A 17,784-nucleotide genomic window follows, 5' to 3' on the forward strand; every position below is an offset into this window, starting at 1 on the left:
GCTGCGCTTTGCGAGTTTTATTACGCCACCCCGGAACACCCTCGGGGAATATAAGCGTATCAAGTGGGCTAGCGTGAGCTCCTTCCCGGCATTGTTGGCCAACAACCGGAGGCATGCCACGACCCTCCAAACGATCGGACCAATCTGTGCCAAGGTCACGTCATAGGTCCGGCACATGTCCAAGATGACCGAACCGATCGGAGGGTCGAGCTTAAGAGTGAAAGGGTAAGTGTACACGTGTAAAAAACCTTCCCTGTGGTCGGTGACTGATTCACTTGGCCCGGGGGCAAAAACTTGGACCGAACGAGTGTCCCACCCGCAATTAGCCCGGACTAAGTCGAGATTTTCCTCAGTAATGGATGAGGGATATCGCCTCACATCAAACCCCCTATCGGATACCGAAGAAGGTTTTTCGACCTCAAGGTCTTTGTTGAAGTTAGACTTGGCCGGTATAATATCTGAGGCAGTGGGCTCAAAGGTGCTCTTTACTTTAATTAGAGATGCAGTGTCGGTTCCTTGAGATGAAACCGAGGGAATATCATGGGAAGTAGTTTCAGACATTTGAAAATATTAAAAGGAGCTGAGTGGATTCAGAAAAAAAGTTAAAGAAGAGTAAGGGAACAGACGGTCCAAGAAATGACAGAGTAAGAACACTCAAACAAGAGCGGCTAGTAAAGATGTTGGAAAAGCTGCTTCGTTTCACGTGGTATAAGTAATGAACCAGCAACAAACTTGATATGGAGGACAACTAGTTATGGAGAAGGTGAAGTAATGCAGTGAAGAGTGAAGATGAAGAGAAATGAGTCATAAGAATGTTTGAATGAAGAGGTGAAGAGCCTTATATAGGCATTGGAATGGAACAGTTACTGATGCCGGCCAATCAGGGGGAGCCACGTGTCCCATAATTAATGAGGAGTGACCTGAAGCGACATGCGTTACGGCGGTTGTCAGAGTTGACCATCCGGAATAAGACACGTGGCCGAAGAAAATGGGACGTGACGCAACTGTTCCCACCAAAAATGAAAGGATAGCAACGGGCAAACGGAGTTACCGGTTTATTGATTCATCCACTTCCCGTTACTCCGATAAATCTACGGTCCGGGAAGTGTGGAGACTATCTGTATACGGTAAAAACTGGATATGTGTTGAACCGGTGGGACCCGGAACTGAGGGAAGAAGGGGACAAGAACGTGCATGAAGACTTTCGTTCTGAACAGGAGGAACGCCCGAACCGAGGCCAAGGTCGGGGCATCATTTGGTCCGGTTTCCTTCATGGCCGAGTTGGTCGTTGCCGTTGGTCCGTTTGGTCGTGGCCGTTAGTCCGTTTATTCATGGCCGTTGGTCCGGGAGATCCGTTGGGCGATTGCCATGCGTCGATAACATCCTGCCACGCTCAACTGCCAATCGTACGGGTGTCAGACCGTACGTCCAACCTAACCCAACCTAATCCAAGTCAGAGTTTTCTTTATTTTTTAGTTTTCTCTTATTGTATGGAGCCCATGAGGCAACACTATAAATAAGGGCTATTGCTCACTTTTAAGGGGTTGGCTCCTTAACATCAAGAACATTCTTTTGTACTAGAAATATATGCAAATCTCTCTCATTATCGTGTGCAATCCGAATTCATTGTGTTCATCTGTATTACATTTCTTCAATCAAATAACACACATATATTAGTAAACGTTCAAATCCATAACAAACCACCAATTATTAGTTGCTTCTTCATAATACATTTATATATTTCTTTTCTCTATCAAAGGGATTCAAGGCATAACCACATATCCTATACCTCACCCACAAATTTAATTGATTATCCAAATTCAGGGTAAACAGATAGGAGTATTGAATTAATCATCTCAAAATGCAGGCACCACCGTGCTTTACACCACCATATATTCCCCTATGCAGGCAGCACTGTGCTTTAGCCTTTACACCGCCATATATTCCCCTAGTAACACCATCCAAGACCTTATGAACGTCACCTTTGAGATTCATTTCTACTCTCAAAACTCACACATGTCCTCCGATCAAAGCAGTTACAGTTTCATATGACACTTCCACTGTTGACTACAGCTCCATGACCTCGTAAGGCAGTTCCCCTATCCTTTTTGTTATCATTTTTTTCGGAATGTCTTATCATTATTTAAATGATAAATGATAATCATGGTCAATAATTTTTCACATATTTTACAATGAAGACGTAATTGTTGTGGTCGTCGTAGTCTTATCCTTATTGATCTCCAATAACTCCATTTGTTTTGATATTTAATAAATTCAGAGTCTTTCCTGCTGAAGCTTGTGAGATAATAGGAGGACAAGCTTGTGATGTTGAAATGTATCCTGAAAGCAAACTCAAATCATCACCCACAAGCACCCGACGAACCACTACTTTGGAGAGTGTAGACAGAGAATATCTTGCCTACAATGAGCCTAAGACGTACGTTCTGGCTCCACTAAGATAGCTAATTAGTAATATTAAATACTATGGGAAGTGTCCTAATGTTCACGTTTTTCATATGAATGGGCAGTGTATTCTTAGGAGAAGCTTGTGATGATCTAGGAGGAGAATTCTGTGAAGCCGAGTATCAGACTGGAGTTTACTAAGATCAGCTCGTTAATTATTCATATCGATATGTAGATAATAACCTGTGCATTTATGCTATCTAAATCATTACTTCTACTTATTAACAACTGGTGTATTTTTGTGCTGAAATTCATACAGAAATCTGGTATAAGTAGGCTATAGAGGAACATTTCATTATTTAAATAAAGACCAAAAAGGAAAAGAAAAGGAACAGATTAATGAATATAGTGCTACTATATTTTAAATCCCTACATATGTTAACAACCTAGTACTGGACGCCTAAAGGTTCCAAGGCGTACAACTAAAGTTTTGACCATCACTAGGTTGATCCATCAGAAAATGAAACTCTCTGTTGATCGAACTGTTTCTCTCGTTAAAACTAGTCCATAATTATCAGAGAAGAAATATAACACATAATTAAATAGGTATGTTACTGTCCTAGTACTGGACCTCTAAATATACATGTAAATATAAAAGATGCATATTTGAAATTGGACATCTTGTATCTGTGGATGCAGCATAGGGATTATATAACTCTGTTACAGATGTAATATTATATACTAATATCCAACTTATTTTCATCTTAAGTAATACCTTCCAATATTATCGAATACTGAAGATCATTGCAGTGTTTTACCATTTTGATGCTCTTTGATTGGAAACTTTCAGAATGTTGCTATTGTTGAGAAGTGATGCATAAGGCCGACCCCCTGTAATTGAAGAGACACGGGTAAACAAAACAAGGTGCCACTGGAGGAACTTGACAGATCCCCTACTGGAGAGGATCCAAATCCTTTAAAGATAGTAGAACAGAGAAGACGCAAAGAATATAATCTTCAAAGCACTCAAAGCTGAAATACAACTGTTACCTTTAATCTTGTAAACTAGAAGAATCTATCTCTCTTTCTTGAATTTACAACCAGCAAGAGAAGGATAGAAAATATTTTTCTCACAGTGCTGATTAAATGGATTTTCGACAAATCACAGAGAGAATATGTTCTATTGGGTTAAAGACGTTTTGCCCAAATTTGACTTTCTTTAGATTTTCATTCCTAGTAGGAGTTGGAATTCGCTTTAAAAGAAAGGTCATTCATTACTTATAAACAAAACAACTTTTGAAAAAATTTCTCTTTTCATTAGTATTAGTTTTTGAAAGACTTTTTAAAGCAATAATCTTGAAAGTTCCGGTTCACTTTGTTTCATTACCACTACTACGCGTTTTGTCTTGCGCTTGATTTGTATCTTTTGGCTATGAGATTTAATTTCCTTGTTGTAGTACTAAATAAATCCAATTATTATATTGGTCTTAGGGTTGATTTAGTGAGTAGAAATATGTGTTTGTACTTGTTCTACAACTTTCCTATCGCTGTGATTCAGAAAAGACTTTTGTACTGAAACAATTGTTATACTAGAGCTGTTTCGATCTCGGTCGTGATTTTTAACTTAGTTGAATGGCTTTCCACGTTAAAAGTTGGTATTCTTTATTTTTTTTTATTTTCGATATAACAGTGGTATCAAAAGCTTGGTTATTTATCAGGGATTGCTCTTGATAGAGGTGAATACGAGAAAGATGGTATGTTCAAATAGGATTTGCTGCTCATAAACTCGAGTCTATGATTGATGAAAATTGGGATTTAAACCACCAACAAGTCTGTGGATATATAAGACAATGGATTGAAGATAATGCTTGCAACATATTCTAAATGAGACGCATGCTAGATCATTGTGGGAAAAGTTGAAGACACTTATGCTTCAAAAACTCATAATAACTAGTTGTTCCTGCTAAAGCAATTGATAACCTTTAAATACAAGGAGGGTAGTCCTATTATTTTATCACATAAATAATTTTCAGGATGTCTTTGATCAGCTGTCTGGAATGAGAGTTAATTCTGATGATGATATATAGGGACTTTGGCTTCTTAATAATCTGTCAGATTATTGGAAAACTTTTCGAGTACAAAATTAGCTCCCGGTGATAAGGTGACCATGGAATATTCCAAGAGTGGTGTGTTGAATGAGAAATTAAGGAGAAAATCTCTAGGATACGTCCTCACAATTAGATCTTTTATTTATAGTAGACCTAGGGAGAGATAAATAAGAAGCCGAGGAATAGAGGTAAAAGTAGAAGCAAGTCAAATGAGGAAAGAAACACACCAAAAGGTTCCGCGACAAGCTACAAAATGACATTAGAAAAGGAAAAAAGATGAAAATAACGAGAAAAATGTTCTTCTTATTGTTCGAGACGACCTTCTCTCTGCATGTGACGAACACGACATCAATTTTGTATCACATGGGACTAGTTGAATAGTATATTGTGGAGCTACATCTCATGTCATAACGAAAAAGTCTTTTTTTTTTCTTTTTTTTTTTTTACTCCTAAGGACTTTGGAGTGTCAAAGATGGGCAATGTCAGTGAGGGTAAAGTGATTGGTGGCACAATTTGTTCGAAGACTAATAATAGTTCAAATTTAGTTCTTTAGAATGTCAAAAATACTTAGAATTTTTTTCTAAATTGGATCTCTGCAGAGAAACTAGATAGTGAAGATTAATATAATGCCTTCTTTAATAGTCAATGGAAGCTCACCAAGGGCTCATTAGTTGTGTCTTGAGGAAGCAAGTGTTCTAAAATATACGTGTGATATTTGGCACAAATATCATGTTTTGTGTCATTTTACATCCTACTCTTATGGCTTTTATCGCTTAATTCATGATGCAATTGTCGTATTTAAACTTATGTCGTTATATTTCATGTGTATAGGTACGATGATGATAAAACGATGGAAACCCATGCTTAAAGTGATTGATTTTGGAGCATATGACGATTAGACGAGGTGACGAGTCAAAGACCACAAAGGATGAACTAAAAGGAAAATAATTCGACTGAAGGGTCCGCTTTTCATCCGCATCGCGTGAAGAAAGCGAACAAAACCAGCCCAGACATTATCATCAGGCTTTCCATCCGCATCGCGGAAGGAAAGCGAGAAGCCTCAGTACATTGCGCGATCCTTCTGCATCGCGGAAGGAAAGCTGGGTTCTACGAAAGCTTTCCCGGTTCGACTAGGATTAGGTTTTCTTATTTTTTGTTTTTACCCTAGACTATATATAGACATTTTATGAGCTGAAAAAGGTGTGCTGGGATTACTCAAAGACTTGTAAGCCACCGTTCTATTTTCTCTCTCTAGGTTTATTTTATTTTTCATCTTTTTCAACCCTAGATTATTGATGAATTCTTTTGTCTATGATCGAATCATGAGTAGCTAAACTTCTTAATTCTAGGGTTGTAGCGAAAGACTTGAAAGTTGGTTTGATGACAATTATTATCTATTGATTTTCCATATTTTGGGTTGCTTCTTTATTCTTGATCTTAATTGTTTGATTATCTGGCCAATAGTTCGACACTATCAGTGGTGCGCGAATTGGACTTGAGAAAGGGAATTCACGTACGTAATAAGAATAAATAGAGTTTGTTCGATTTAGTTGTTTCGCTACTGAGGATAGAGATATACCCTTTAGCCCTACTTAGTTGAATACGGAGAAATAAATGCGTTCTTGTTACCTCTGATGACCATAGAGATATAGGCGTTATAGTAACATCTACAGGCTTGTGAGTAGTTTGAGAGAATTTCATAAAGTATAATTAACCCGTCAACTAGTAACCTAGGAAATAAAATAGGTGGAATTGTCCGCAGATCAACTGGATTGTCGAAAGCCATGGCCCTAGATCTTTCTCTCATCTGATAATTCTTACAATCTTTGTCAAGATATTCCCAGTCACAAAAACACCCATCACAAATTGTTTACTTTTCAGTTTTAGTTTAGTACAACAAACATCTTGATTTTCACTTTCTTGAATAGTTTCATTCGAATTTGAATTAGCTTAACAGTAGAATCTAAGTCTCTGTGGGATCGATATCTGGACTTAACAGTCTATATTACTTGTACGACCACGTATACTTGCGTGTGCCTTTGGGAGCAACAAGTTTTTGGCGCCGTTGCCGGGGACATAGAAAAATATACTATTTTTCTATTTGAGTTTGTTTTTCTATTCAAGTCTTTACTTTTTCGTTGTTCTACTTGTGTCACTTCAGGCTTCTCTGGTTTATGCCAAGCACTAGAAGTTCAGGAAAACCGTTAGTTGATCTTGATCACGAAATCGAAAGAACTTTTCACTGATAGAGAAAAATGGCTAACGAAGCAGCAAGACTTGCTCTTGAACAGGCAGAAAGGGATAGAGCCAGAAACGGCGATGAACAGGGTGAAAGAGCAGCTGCGAGAGCACAAGAACAACGGATTCTTTTATCCCGTTATGCTAGGCCTAGTCTGGCAACTATTGCTATGGCTATTGTTAGGCCTGACATTACTGGAAATTTCGAGCTAAAAGAAGGAACAGTGCGGCTAGTGCAACATATGTGCCAGTATATGGGTAAGTCTAGTGAAGACCCGCATAAGCACTTGATGCAGTTCGTGGAGTTGTGCGAGAATTTCCAATATAGAGATGTTCCCGATGATTATGTGAAGTTGTACTTATTTCCATTCTCACTGATTGGTGAAGCGAGGGAATGGTTGACGAATCTACCTGTAGGGTCTATCACTTCTTGGGAGATATTATCAAATAAGTTTATCGACAGGTTCTTCTCACCCAAGAAAACAAATGAGCTGCGAGGAAGAATTGCTAACTTCACTCAGAGAGATTCTGAATATCTACCACACGCTTGGGAAAGGTATAAGGGCTATCTGCGAGATTTCCCCCATCACATGCAGCCAAAAGAGATCATTGGCAACTATTTCGTAGAAGGTCTTAACCATGAATCAAGGGCCCTGTTGAATGCTTCAGCTCAAGGGCAGATCTTAAACAAAACATATGAGGAGATGGAAGATCTCCTTGAGATGATGTCAGAGGGTCATCATGAGTATCACGAGACTAGCCGGGGGTTACCACAAAAAGCTACTGGGGTTCATAAAGTTGATGATGTTGCAGCTATTCGGGCTGATATAGGTACTCTTACTAACGTGATGTTGAGGGTGTTTCCTCAAGCTCAGCAGATTCAACTAGTTAAACATATTCGGCAGGCAGCATGTTTAAGTTGTGGTGAACCTCATGATTATAACAATTGTCCATTGAATCCAAAGTCCGTCTATTTTGTGGGACAGCAGAATCGTGGTATTGGAAATCGGGGAAACTATTATGGAAATAATTACAACACTCCATTTAGGAAGCAGGATTTCCACAAGCTGAATAATTATCAGCAACCTCAAGCTCAGCCAACTAGCAATTTAGAGGAGATGATGAAGCATCTCATAGCTCAAAATCAAGTGACGCAGCAGCAAAATCAGAAAATTCAGAGTGAGATGCAGAAATCGATTCACGAGCTTGAGCGTCAGATGGGGTAGATGTCTCTTATGCAGAATATCAGACCTCTGGGTGCTCTTCCTAGTGATACTGAAAAGAATCCAAAAGAGTGCAAGGCAGTCACTTTGAGGAATGGTAGAGAGCTAGAAGAAGTGCCGCCGAAAAAGAAGAGCATAGCAGAGGCAGAACTTACCCCTGCTAAGAGAGCCGAACCAAAGCAAACACGCTTAGAGCAACATGTAGAGGAAGTGGTGCGAACACCCCCTCCCTTTCCACAGCGACTTCAGAAATAGAAAGCAGATTCGACTTGCAAGAAATTTCTTAAACTCTTAAAACAGGTACACATCAACATACCTTTGGTGGAGCTTTTGCAAGAAGTCCCAAAATATGCTAAATATATTAAAGATGTGGTTCTGAACAAATGGTGTTGGACAGAGTTTGAGACTATTGCACTTACTGAAGAGTGCAGTTCTAGAGTGAGGAGTAAAATTCCTCCAAAGTTGCAAGATCCGGGCAGTTTCAAAATTTCGATTACGATTGGCAACATTGAAGTTGGGTTAGCATTGTGTGATTTGGGTGCTAGTATTAATCTGATGCCCACCTCTTTATTCCGAACGTTGGGGTTGTGAGAGCCTAGGCCAATCACTATTACGTTGCAGTTGGCTGATCAATCTCTTGCTTATCCTGATGGTATTATTAAGGATGTTATTGTGAAGGTAGGCCCATTTATTCTGCCGGTTGATTTTGTGATACTTGATTATGAGGCAGATAAAAGTGTTCTTCTCATCATGGGGAGACGATTCTTGGCCACTGTTGATGCTGTGATCCGAGTGAAAGATGGGAAGATGTCCATGACAGTTAATGGACAAGAGGCTACTTTTGATGTGTTCAAAGCTACCAAGCTTCTAGCCCATTATGAGGAGTTGAAGATGATTTCCGTGGTGGAACCCAGGCTCACTAATGCCGAGTTAGATCATTTTCTAGCTTCGCGAGTTCCGTTGGAGACAACTTTGGTGTATGGGGAAGATCTGACAATTGAAGCAGAAGTGGAGGAGTGTCTTGGAATTCTTGACACTTCATGTGCTTATCTACGAGCAAGTACACTGGTTGAGGAGCTAGACAGACCAGAGTCATGGAAGAAGCCGAAACCATCTATTGAAGAGGCTCCCGTTCTTGAGTTGAAACCATTACCTCCTCACCTTCGCTACGCTTTCTTGGGTAGTGGAGACATATTTCCCGTAATCCTCTCTGCTTATTTGACTGATGTGCAGGTTGAACGTGTGTTACGAGTGCTAAGAGATCAAGTCCGAGCCCTTGGGTAGTCGATAGCTGATATTCGAGGTATTAGTAGCTCGTTTTTCATGCACAAAATACTATTGTAGGAAGACAACAAACCTAGTATTGAGTGCCAGAGGCGACTGAACCCGATTATGAAGGAGGTGGTGAAGAAAGAGGTAATCAAGTGGCTTGACAGCTGCATTATTTATCCCATCTCTGACAGCAATTGGGTGAGTCCTGTACAATGTGTCTCGAAGAAAGGGGGCATGATTGTGGTGGAAAATGAGAAGAATGAATTGGTGCCTCAACGAACTGTTACGGGTTGGAGGATATGTATTGACTATCGAAAGTTGAACAACGCCACCAGAAAAGATCACTTTCCTTTGCCCTTCATGAATCAGATGCTCGACAGATTGGCTGGGCACGATTATTATTGCTTTTTGGATGGTTATTAGGGTTACAACCAGATCATGATTGCACCTGAGGATCAAGAGAAGACCACATTCACATGTCCATATGGCACGTTTGCATTCCGAAGGATGCCTTTCGGTTTGTACAATGCTCCAGGTACTTTCCAGCGATGCATGATGGCTATTTTCACCGATATGGTGGAAAATTATGTGGAGGTATTTATGGAAGACTTCTCTGTTTTTGTAGATTCTTTTGATGACTATTTAAACCATGTTGATGTCGTGTTAGCTCGTTGTGAAGAAACGAACTTGGTACTTAACTGGAAAAAATGCCATTTCATGGTTCGAGAGGAAAATCGTTCTTGGGCACAAGATATCGAGCAAGGGAATAGAGGTTGACAAGGATGAGCCCTATTTCTACCGGGTTGGCACAGATCAGCTGATCAGAAGGTGTGTTCCAGAGGAAAAAGTCTCAGCGATACTTGAGAAGTGTCACTCATCACCTTATGGGGGACATCATGCTGGTGACAGAACAGCTGCAAAGGTACTTCAGTCTGGGTTCTACTGGCCAACATTGTTCAAAGATGCTCATGAATTTGTACGAGCATGTGATAGCTTCCAGAGAACCGGAAATACCTCCAAGCGTCATGAAATGCCTTTGAAGGGCATCTTAGAAATCGATCTGTTTGATGTGTGAGGTATTGACTTCATGGGTCCCTTCATACCATCCAAGGGGAATAAGTACATATTGGTTGTTGTAGACTATGTCTCGAAGTGGGTGGAAGCCACTGCACTTCCCACCAATGATGCTAGTGTGGTGGCACGATTTCTGAAAAAGAACATTTTTACAAGGTTTGGGACCCCTCGGGCCATCATCAGTGATCAAGGTACGCACTTTTGCAATCGGCTCTTTGATAAATTGCTGCTCAAGTATGGGGTGAAACACAAGATAGCAACTGCTTATCATCCTCAGACGAGTGGTCAAGTGGAGGTATCGAACAGAGAAATTAAGAGGATTTTGGAGAAGACTGTGAGCGTAAGTAGGAAAGATTGGTCATTGAAGCTTGATGATGCTCTGTGGGCATACAGAACAGCGTACAAAACTCCGATTGGCACATCTCCCTATAAGCTCGTCTTTGGTAAGGCATGTCATCTACCAGTTGAGCTTGAGCATAGAGCATATTGGGCGATCAAGAAGCTGAATCTAGACATGGTTCAAGATGGAGAAAAGAGACTGTTATAGCTGCACGAGTTATAGGAATTTCGCTATCATGCTTTTGAAAACGCGAAAATGTATAAGGAGCGAACTAAGAGAATTCATGACACGCGCATCAAATCTCGTGACTTTGAGCCTAGGCGGTTAGTCATGTTGTATAACTCTAGGCTGAAAATTTTCGGTGGAAATTTGAAGAGTAAGTGGTCTGGGCCATTCGAGGTCGTTCGTGTGACTGCACATGGAGCAGTTGAGCTAAAGAAACCCAACTCAGATGAGACATTCTTGGTGAACGGGCAAAGAGTGAAGCATTACTACGGGGAGGCCACTGACCGCGCGAGGTCCTCCATCGATCTAGAAGAGGCTTGAGGAAAGCCTACGTCGTGCCGCGATGTCAAATCAAGCGCTTCTCGGGAGGCAACCCGTGTAAAAAAAATACAAAAAAGTGTCGTGCCACGATCTGAACTAAGGCGCTTGTTGGGAGGCAACCCAATTTTTTTTTTGTATGATATAGGTCACGTTTGTTCATGTTGCAGGAATTGGGCGGAAAGAAGAAAATACGAAGTGCCCAGTGATTTGCACATCGGTTCCGAGATGCGGATCAATCGCGCATGAAAAATCAGCAACCCCCAGTGATTTGCGCATCGGTCCCGCAATGCGGACCGATCGCACAATGTTCTGAGGCCTCCCACTTTCCTTCCGCGATGTGGATGGATCGCGCGGGTCGACCCAGGTTTGTATTTTTTTCTCCAACTCATGATATAACCGTGCCCCTTCACCCCTATTCCCTCACAAAAACAAAACCTTTCTCACACACATTCCCTCTCACACGAAAAATCCCCATCCCATTCCCTCTCTAACAAAAACAACTTCAAGTTGTTCCAATCCATCCCCTATTAACTTCACAAGGTAAGTGGCTTCATCTTCCATTTTGTTTTCTTTACCCTTTTTCCCCGTGTTATTGATGGTTGTAGTTGTAAGGTAGGGATATGGGTATGGGCGAATCTTGGGCGGGGATTGGTATTGCTTGTGTGGTATGAGTGAGTATGGCTAGAATGTGACTCCCGTTGCACAAGGGAGGGTTTCCAAACACACCATTGTTGTCAAGAGTTAAGGGACGATTTTAGGCCCACAAGGCGTTCGATAAAAGTCCTAAACCAAGTTTTTGTGGAAATTGTGAAGTCTTGAGTAGCAATGGAACATTAACCAAGCATAGGAACCCTTGTGCATCTCCTCTCACCATAAAATTTGAATTGTGAAGGAGAATTGGAGAGTTGTGATTTTCCATCCAAAGCCCTGCAACATGAAATAGCTTACTTTGTTTTTGTTTGCTTTGTCATGTAGGAGTAGTTAACTTCTTTGATTTTGATTTTCGTAATGTAGTTTGAAGTAAGTGTGCGGTTGTGCCACGACCCCCTTTAGTTACTGACCTGTACTTCTCGTTTGGTAATGCGTTGTTTTGCAGGCAAAATGGTTCACGCCAAGTCCAAGGGAAAATCTGTCGCCTCCTCCTCCCAAGGCACAAAAAGAGGAAGAGCACAAAACCCGTCCAAAGCGACAAAAGGGAAAACATTCGGAAAGGGCAAGCATCCCGCGATTGTCATTCCTCCGGCGTCTAAAAGGACGCCCCACCCCCATCTCTCTGGGGACGGGGAAGAGTGGTATGCGGGGTTTGACACCTCGAAGGGATACAATCATGAGCGAGCGATCAGTCGAGTCCCTTTGAAGAAGAATTTTCGGGATATCTACAACCGCATAGTCGCCATGGGATGGACGTCCGTGTTTGAACAGCCGGGGCCAATGAACATTGATTGGGTCATGGAACTTTACGCTAGCATGCCAAGCCACAGGAATCCATATTCTGTATTCGTTCGAAAAAATTGGGTGCCGTTGACGGCGTCGACTTTGTGCGGGGCAATTGGAGTCCCGGATGTGACTATTGAACCATTGCTACAATTCATCAAAAGTCCCGATTATAGGGCTATCCGGGAAACTCTTTGTGGAGCCAACTCCAAAGCTCAATGGGCACGATACTCAGGGCCTCTTCAGAAGCATCGGATCATGAGCATGAGTAATTTTTGTAGAGAAGACCGAGTTTGGTTGCGGCTTCTAAATGCTAGAATCATGCCACTTGATCACTTCTCAGAGGTACAAAAGGAGAGAGTGTGCATAGTTCATTTCTTGATGACAGGGTAGCCGGTGAACATTGGGTATTGGATGATGAAGGAAATTCAAAGAGTGCCAGCTGGCAAGTCTAAAAGGCTGAGTTCTGGAAACACTCTCACTTCCTACTTAATGAAGCTCGACGAGGAGTTGGCATACTTTACTGATATAGTACTTGAGGCGCCCACTGACTCACTCGACATCTCAAATGTCACGGCCCCAGCGAGTACGTCCGGACACCATTTGACTCCAGCAGAGGAGAGGTCCGCCCAATCCACTGTACTAGCCCAGCTTTACACGGGGATGATGGTTGCGAGTGAGAATTTTAACATTGATCTTTCAAGGGCCTTTATTCAGAACCCCCACACTCCACATTCTCGGGCACTTGTGGGTGAGGTGTCTCAGCTACCTGAGGATGAGGACGAAAACTCGGTTGATCGAGTGATGTTTGCATTCGAAGAAGGGGAGGAGGTAGAGTCACTTATGCAAGGCGACAACAATGAAGAAGAAGAGGACGCCGAGGCAGATGATAGCGAGGCTAATGATGAGGACTGCATCGATGAGGACGACTAGGCCCTAGTGGGCCCCAGGGAGTATTTCTTACCTTGTTTGCGCTATGTTTGTTTTCAAATATATATGCATTGAGGACAGTGCATAATTTTAAGTGTAGGGTGGGAAAATATGTCCCTGGTTTGTAACAACATGTTTTGAGGTTGCGGATGATGATTAGTATGCCTTAAGATTATTTTTTTTAGTAGTTTTGCATCTTAGTGTCAAAAAAAAAATTACAAAAAGTTGAAAAAAAAATCAAAAAGATTTTATTTTCCTTAATTTTCTTTGATAACTTCTTAAGTCCCTCATTAGTTGTCTTTAGTCATAGAAAGGGCTTTTCCTGATGACGAGTGGATGACAACCTGCTTGAGGGAAAATTAGTCCTTAGGATAGGTGTATTCAAATGCCAGGTGCACGGGTTATATGAAGTATTGGCATATAAGTGATCTTGAAATTCTTTATGAAAACATGCCGTGAAATTGTATCACTTTTCTTGAAAGCACTTGAAAACGGTTTTTGTTTGACTCGTATGACCCACTTGGCATTGTTGATTTTCATTGTTGTTTGATTCGAAGGACAACCGGATCCCTCTTGCGTTGATTGTGTGCCATGTGTGAGTAAGGTTTTGCATTTGAATCCATGTTTGGTATTGACGACTAGAACTTGCCCTGTGTGTTCACAAAACGAAATGAAGTTTGGTTGAGCCTAGAAAATGATAGAGTTGTTTCTTTGATTAGTCACTAAAAAGACTAAAAAGTTATCCCACCAACTTGCAAATAGCACCCTAGTTAACCCTTTTGAGCCTTTAGCCTTTTCTTTGATAGCAGTTAATTAGCCTTTACCCCTTCGTTCTATAAAACTTGATTTTTAATCCAAATACTCTATGAGCACTTTAATCATTTACATGTATAATGGGAGTTGGGATGTGAAATAAAGAGGGGAAATGGTTGTTAATTGTAATCTAGGAAGACAATGGGAGCACCAAATGAACAGAACTAATTCACTTGTTAGTTGGGAATTGAAAGAAAAACAAAATCTGAAAAAGACAGAAAAAAATGTAGTAAAACAGTTTCCCTTCTAACTTGTGTGACTTTTAAAAAGAGTGGTGCTTAAACAAACAAAATGGATGAATTGGGAGAAATTTAAAGGTTGGTTGGTGTTGAATAAGGGCTAATGAAGAAATTTTGCAAGAATGATAAAGTATATGTATTAAATTGCTTAGAGAGGTTAGTCACTATTATCCAAATAATTCCTACCCGTCCCTTAGCCTACATTACAACCCTCGAAGTCCTACTTAATTCTAGGTTCGTCTTACTTGTATTAGTGGAGTGGTTACACTACGTGCAAGCCTATGGTATGTCGTATTTTACATGTGATATTCTTTGTGAGAGTGAGCGTACTTATTGATTTTATGTCCATTGATTTAAACATATGTGATTCTTGAGAGAGATATGGACTACTTTATTTTGGTGAGGGCACATAATTAGCAATAGAGTGGTGAAGTGTTGATTTCTTGATCATAAGGTTGCGTACATGTTTTAAAGTGGTGTCGTTGGGTCAATTGGTTTTAAAATTGAAGTGTCTCTTTTTAGGAAGGTGGTCCTTGGTGCCAAACATTGAAAGTTTTAAATCTTTGGCATGGCTTTCGCAACTTGGCTCATTGTTTTGGTTTTGAAAATTATCTTTTGAGATAGTCATACTAGCCGAATCCCGGTGTAGACCTGTTTGAATGAGTTGAGCTAGAAGTGTAGTTTGGTGTTGGTTTATGTTTGCTCGAGGGCGAGCAAAGTCTAAGTAGGGGGTGGAGATATTTGGCACAAATATCATGTTTTGTGTCATTTTACATCCTACTCTTATGAATTTTATCGCTTCATTCATGATGCAATCGTCATATTTGAACATATGTCGTTATATTTCATGTGTATAGGTACGATGATGACAAAACGATGGAAAAATGTGCTTAAAGTGATTGATTTTGGAGCATATGATGATTAGACGAGGTGACGAGTCGAAGACCACAAAGGACGAACTAAAAGGAAAATAATTCGAATGAAGGGTCCGCTTTTCATCCTCATCACATGAAGAAAGCGGACAAAACCAGCCCAGACATTATCATCAGGCTTTCCATCCGCATCGCAGAAGGAAAGCGGGAAGCCTCAGTACATTGCGCGATCCTTCCGCATCGCGGAAGTAAAGCGGGGTTCTACGCAAGCTTTCCCGGTTCGACTAGGATTAGGTTTGCTTATTTTTTTGTTTTTACCCTAGACTATATATAGACGTTTTATTAGCTGAAAACGGTGTGCTGGGATTACTCAAAGACTTGTAAGCCACCGTTCTATTTTGTTACATCCGGCATTTTTGCTTGTTCAAAAACAAAAATTGAGATAAATTGACTTGTAATAAATAAGGCCATATTTGGACATTACTTAGTATGAATGTGTAGGTTATGAATACAATGGTGTGGAATTACGAAAGGTGGCCAAGGGCAAAATTGGAATTTTGGAAACTTGTTCCATGAATTATGAAAATTAGCCAATTGGGCTAAAACAAGTGAGAAAAACAAGGCCCAAATTGGGAAGCCCAACCGGCCAAGGGGGCCTTTGACCCAAGTCCATTAATTAGTCATGTGACTAACTATATAATTGGATAATTCTCTAGAACTTTCAAGAAAAACTCAAAGCAAGAACAAAAGAAAAAGAAAGGGAGCATTTCGGGTGCAGAAAAGAAAAGAAAGAAAAGAAAGAAAAAAATTTCTTGGAGCTAATCCTTGGTTCAAAAATTAAAGTCTTGTGAGATTAGTACTAAGCTCAAGGCCCTCTACAAGTTGATATAAGTATTGTGGCAAGAAAGCAACCTTAACCCCAAGTGAAGAAAGGTAAGAATTTTATGCTTTTGACATGCTATGAGAGGTGTATGTATGTTGTAGTAAGTTGAAATGAATGAAAAACATGAAAATTTTGTGTGTTGTGGTTGTATGTATGTTGGCCGAATATATGCATATATATTGCATGATTATGGTGACTTGAATTCATGTTGAAATTTAGTTGTAGTGTGGTAGAAATTGTATTAGAAATGAATTGTGGAAGTTGGAGAAACATAGGTTGTAGCCGTGTGGTGTTGTGTGGTGATGGAATATGAATTTAATCTTGTTAATATGTTAAGTGTGTTATGGTGAAGTGAATGGAAAGATAACAATCTTTATTGTCATGGAAAAGTGGTTATTAAGTTGTTGTAGGAAAATATGCAACTTTGTTATGGTTTATGTAAAAATGGAAATGAAAGTATCAAGAGGCAAATTATGATTAATGTTGATGAATTTGGAAGATGGAAATGTATAATGAACTTGTATGTCGAAGGTTAAGAGAATTGGATAACTAGTGGCTTTGATGGAAAGTTTGTATGTTTGTATATCTTATGTATATCTTGTGAGGATGGTATGATATACCTCCGAATCGTGTTGTAATGAATTTGATGGGTAATGAACATCAAAATAATAAGTTTGGTTTGGAAGTGTAAGGTCGGAACGGAAAATGTTAAGTTATGACGGAAAGTTGGCAAATTGTGCCTTATTATGTATTTTGAGCTACTTGTTGTTATTATTAATATTGTTGTTGGGTTGTGTTGATTGTTTGGCTGTGTTTAACTTTTGGGGATGTCATATATACAGAGGAAATGCTGTCGAAATTTCGGTAGGCAAGTATGTGTTAAGTTTGGACTATTGAAAAGTTGAAACTAACAAATGGTAAACTTGACCATTTCTAGATTTTAGACGAAATTGGAATTGACGCCAAGCGAGCGTAAGGCGCTATCGAGGTATGTAAAGCCTTCCCATTTATTCTTAGGCATGTTCTGAATGTAATAGGCTCGGCCGCGAGCCTTGAATACGACTCCGTTCCTCGGAATTCGAGATGGAAATCCGCTCCAATTCCTTCAGTACGATTGAAAGTAATTTCTCATAAAATGCCTTTAAAGTGAACTTTTGTACGAAACTTCCTCAAACGGAGTCGGAATACTTCCGAATGATTATGGATGACCTCATAAGATCTTTTATCAGTAATTTACGCATGTCACCTCGAGTTGGTCTGAGGTGGGCCCACGGGGCCCCGATACCTCTTGTATGGCCTAAATTGCCTTATTTTTGTCCGTTTTTCACAAGAAATATCTGAACTATCAGTTTGAACATGATATGACTGTGGTTATATAAATCTTGCGAAATGGTTTTGGACATCTGAAA

At 40.2% G+C, this 17,784-nt stretch overlaps 1 protein-coding gene across 1 annotated transcript; it reads left to right on the forward strand.

Moving 5' to 3' along the window:
• The first annotated feature begins 1,838 nt into the window (after positions 1-1,838).
• On the forward strand, positions 1,839-3,653 carry LOC132642432 (light-regulated protein, chloroplastic). The gene is given in 3 exon segments (XM_060359633.1): positions 1,839-2,085; positions 2,279-2,437; positions 2,529-3,653. Coding segments are annotated over 3 exon segments (459 nt in total). The 5' UTR covers positions 1,839-1,861; the 3' UTR covers positions 2,605-3,653.
• The last annotated feature ends 14,131 nt before the right edge of the window (positions 3,654-17,784 follow it).

This window comes from Lycium barbarum, chromosome 5 (genome assembly GCF_019175385.1).
Source record: "Lycium barbarum isolate Lr01 chromosome 5, ASM1917538v2, whole genome shotgun sequence".
NCBI lineage: Eukaryota > Viridiplantae > Streptophyta > Magnoliopsida > Solanales > Solanaceae > Lycium > Lycium barbarum.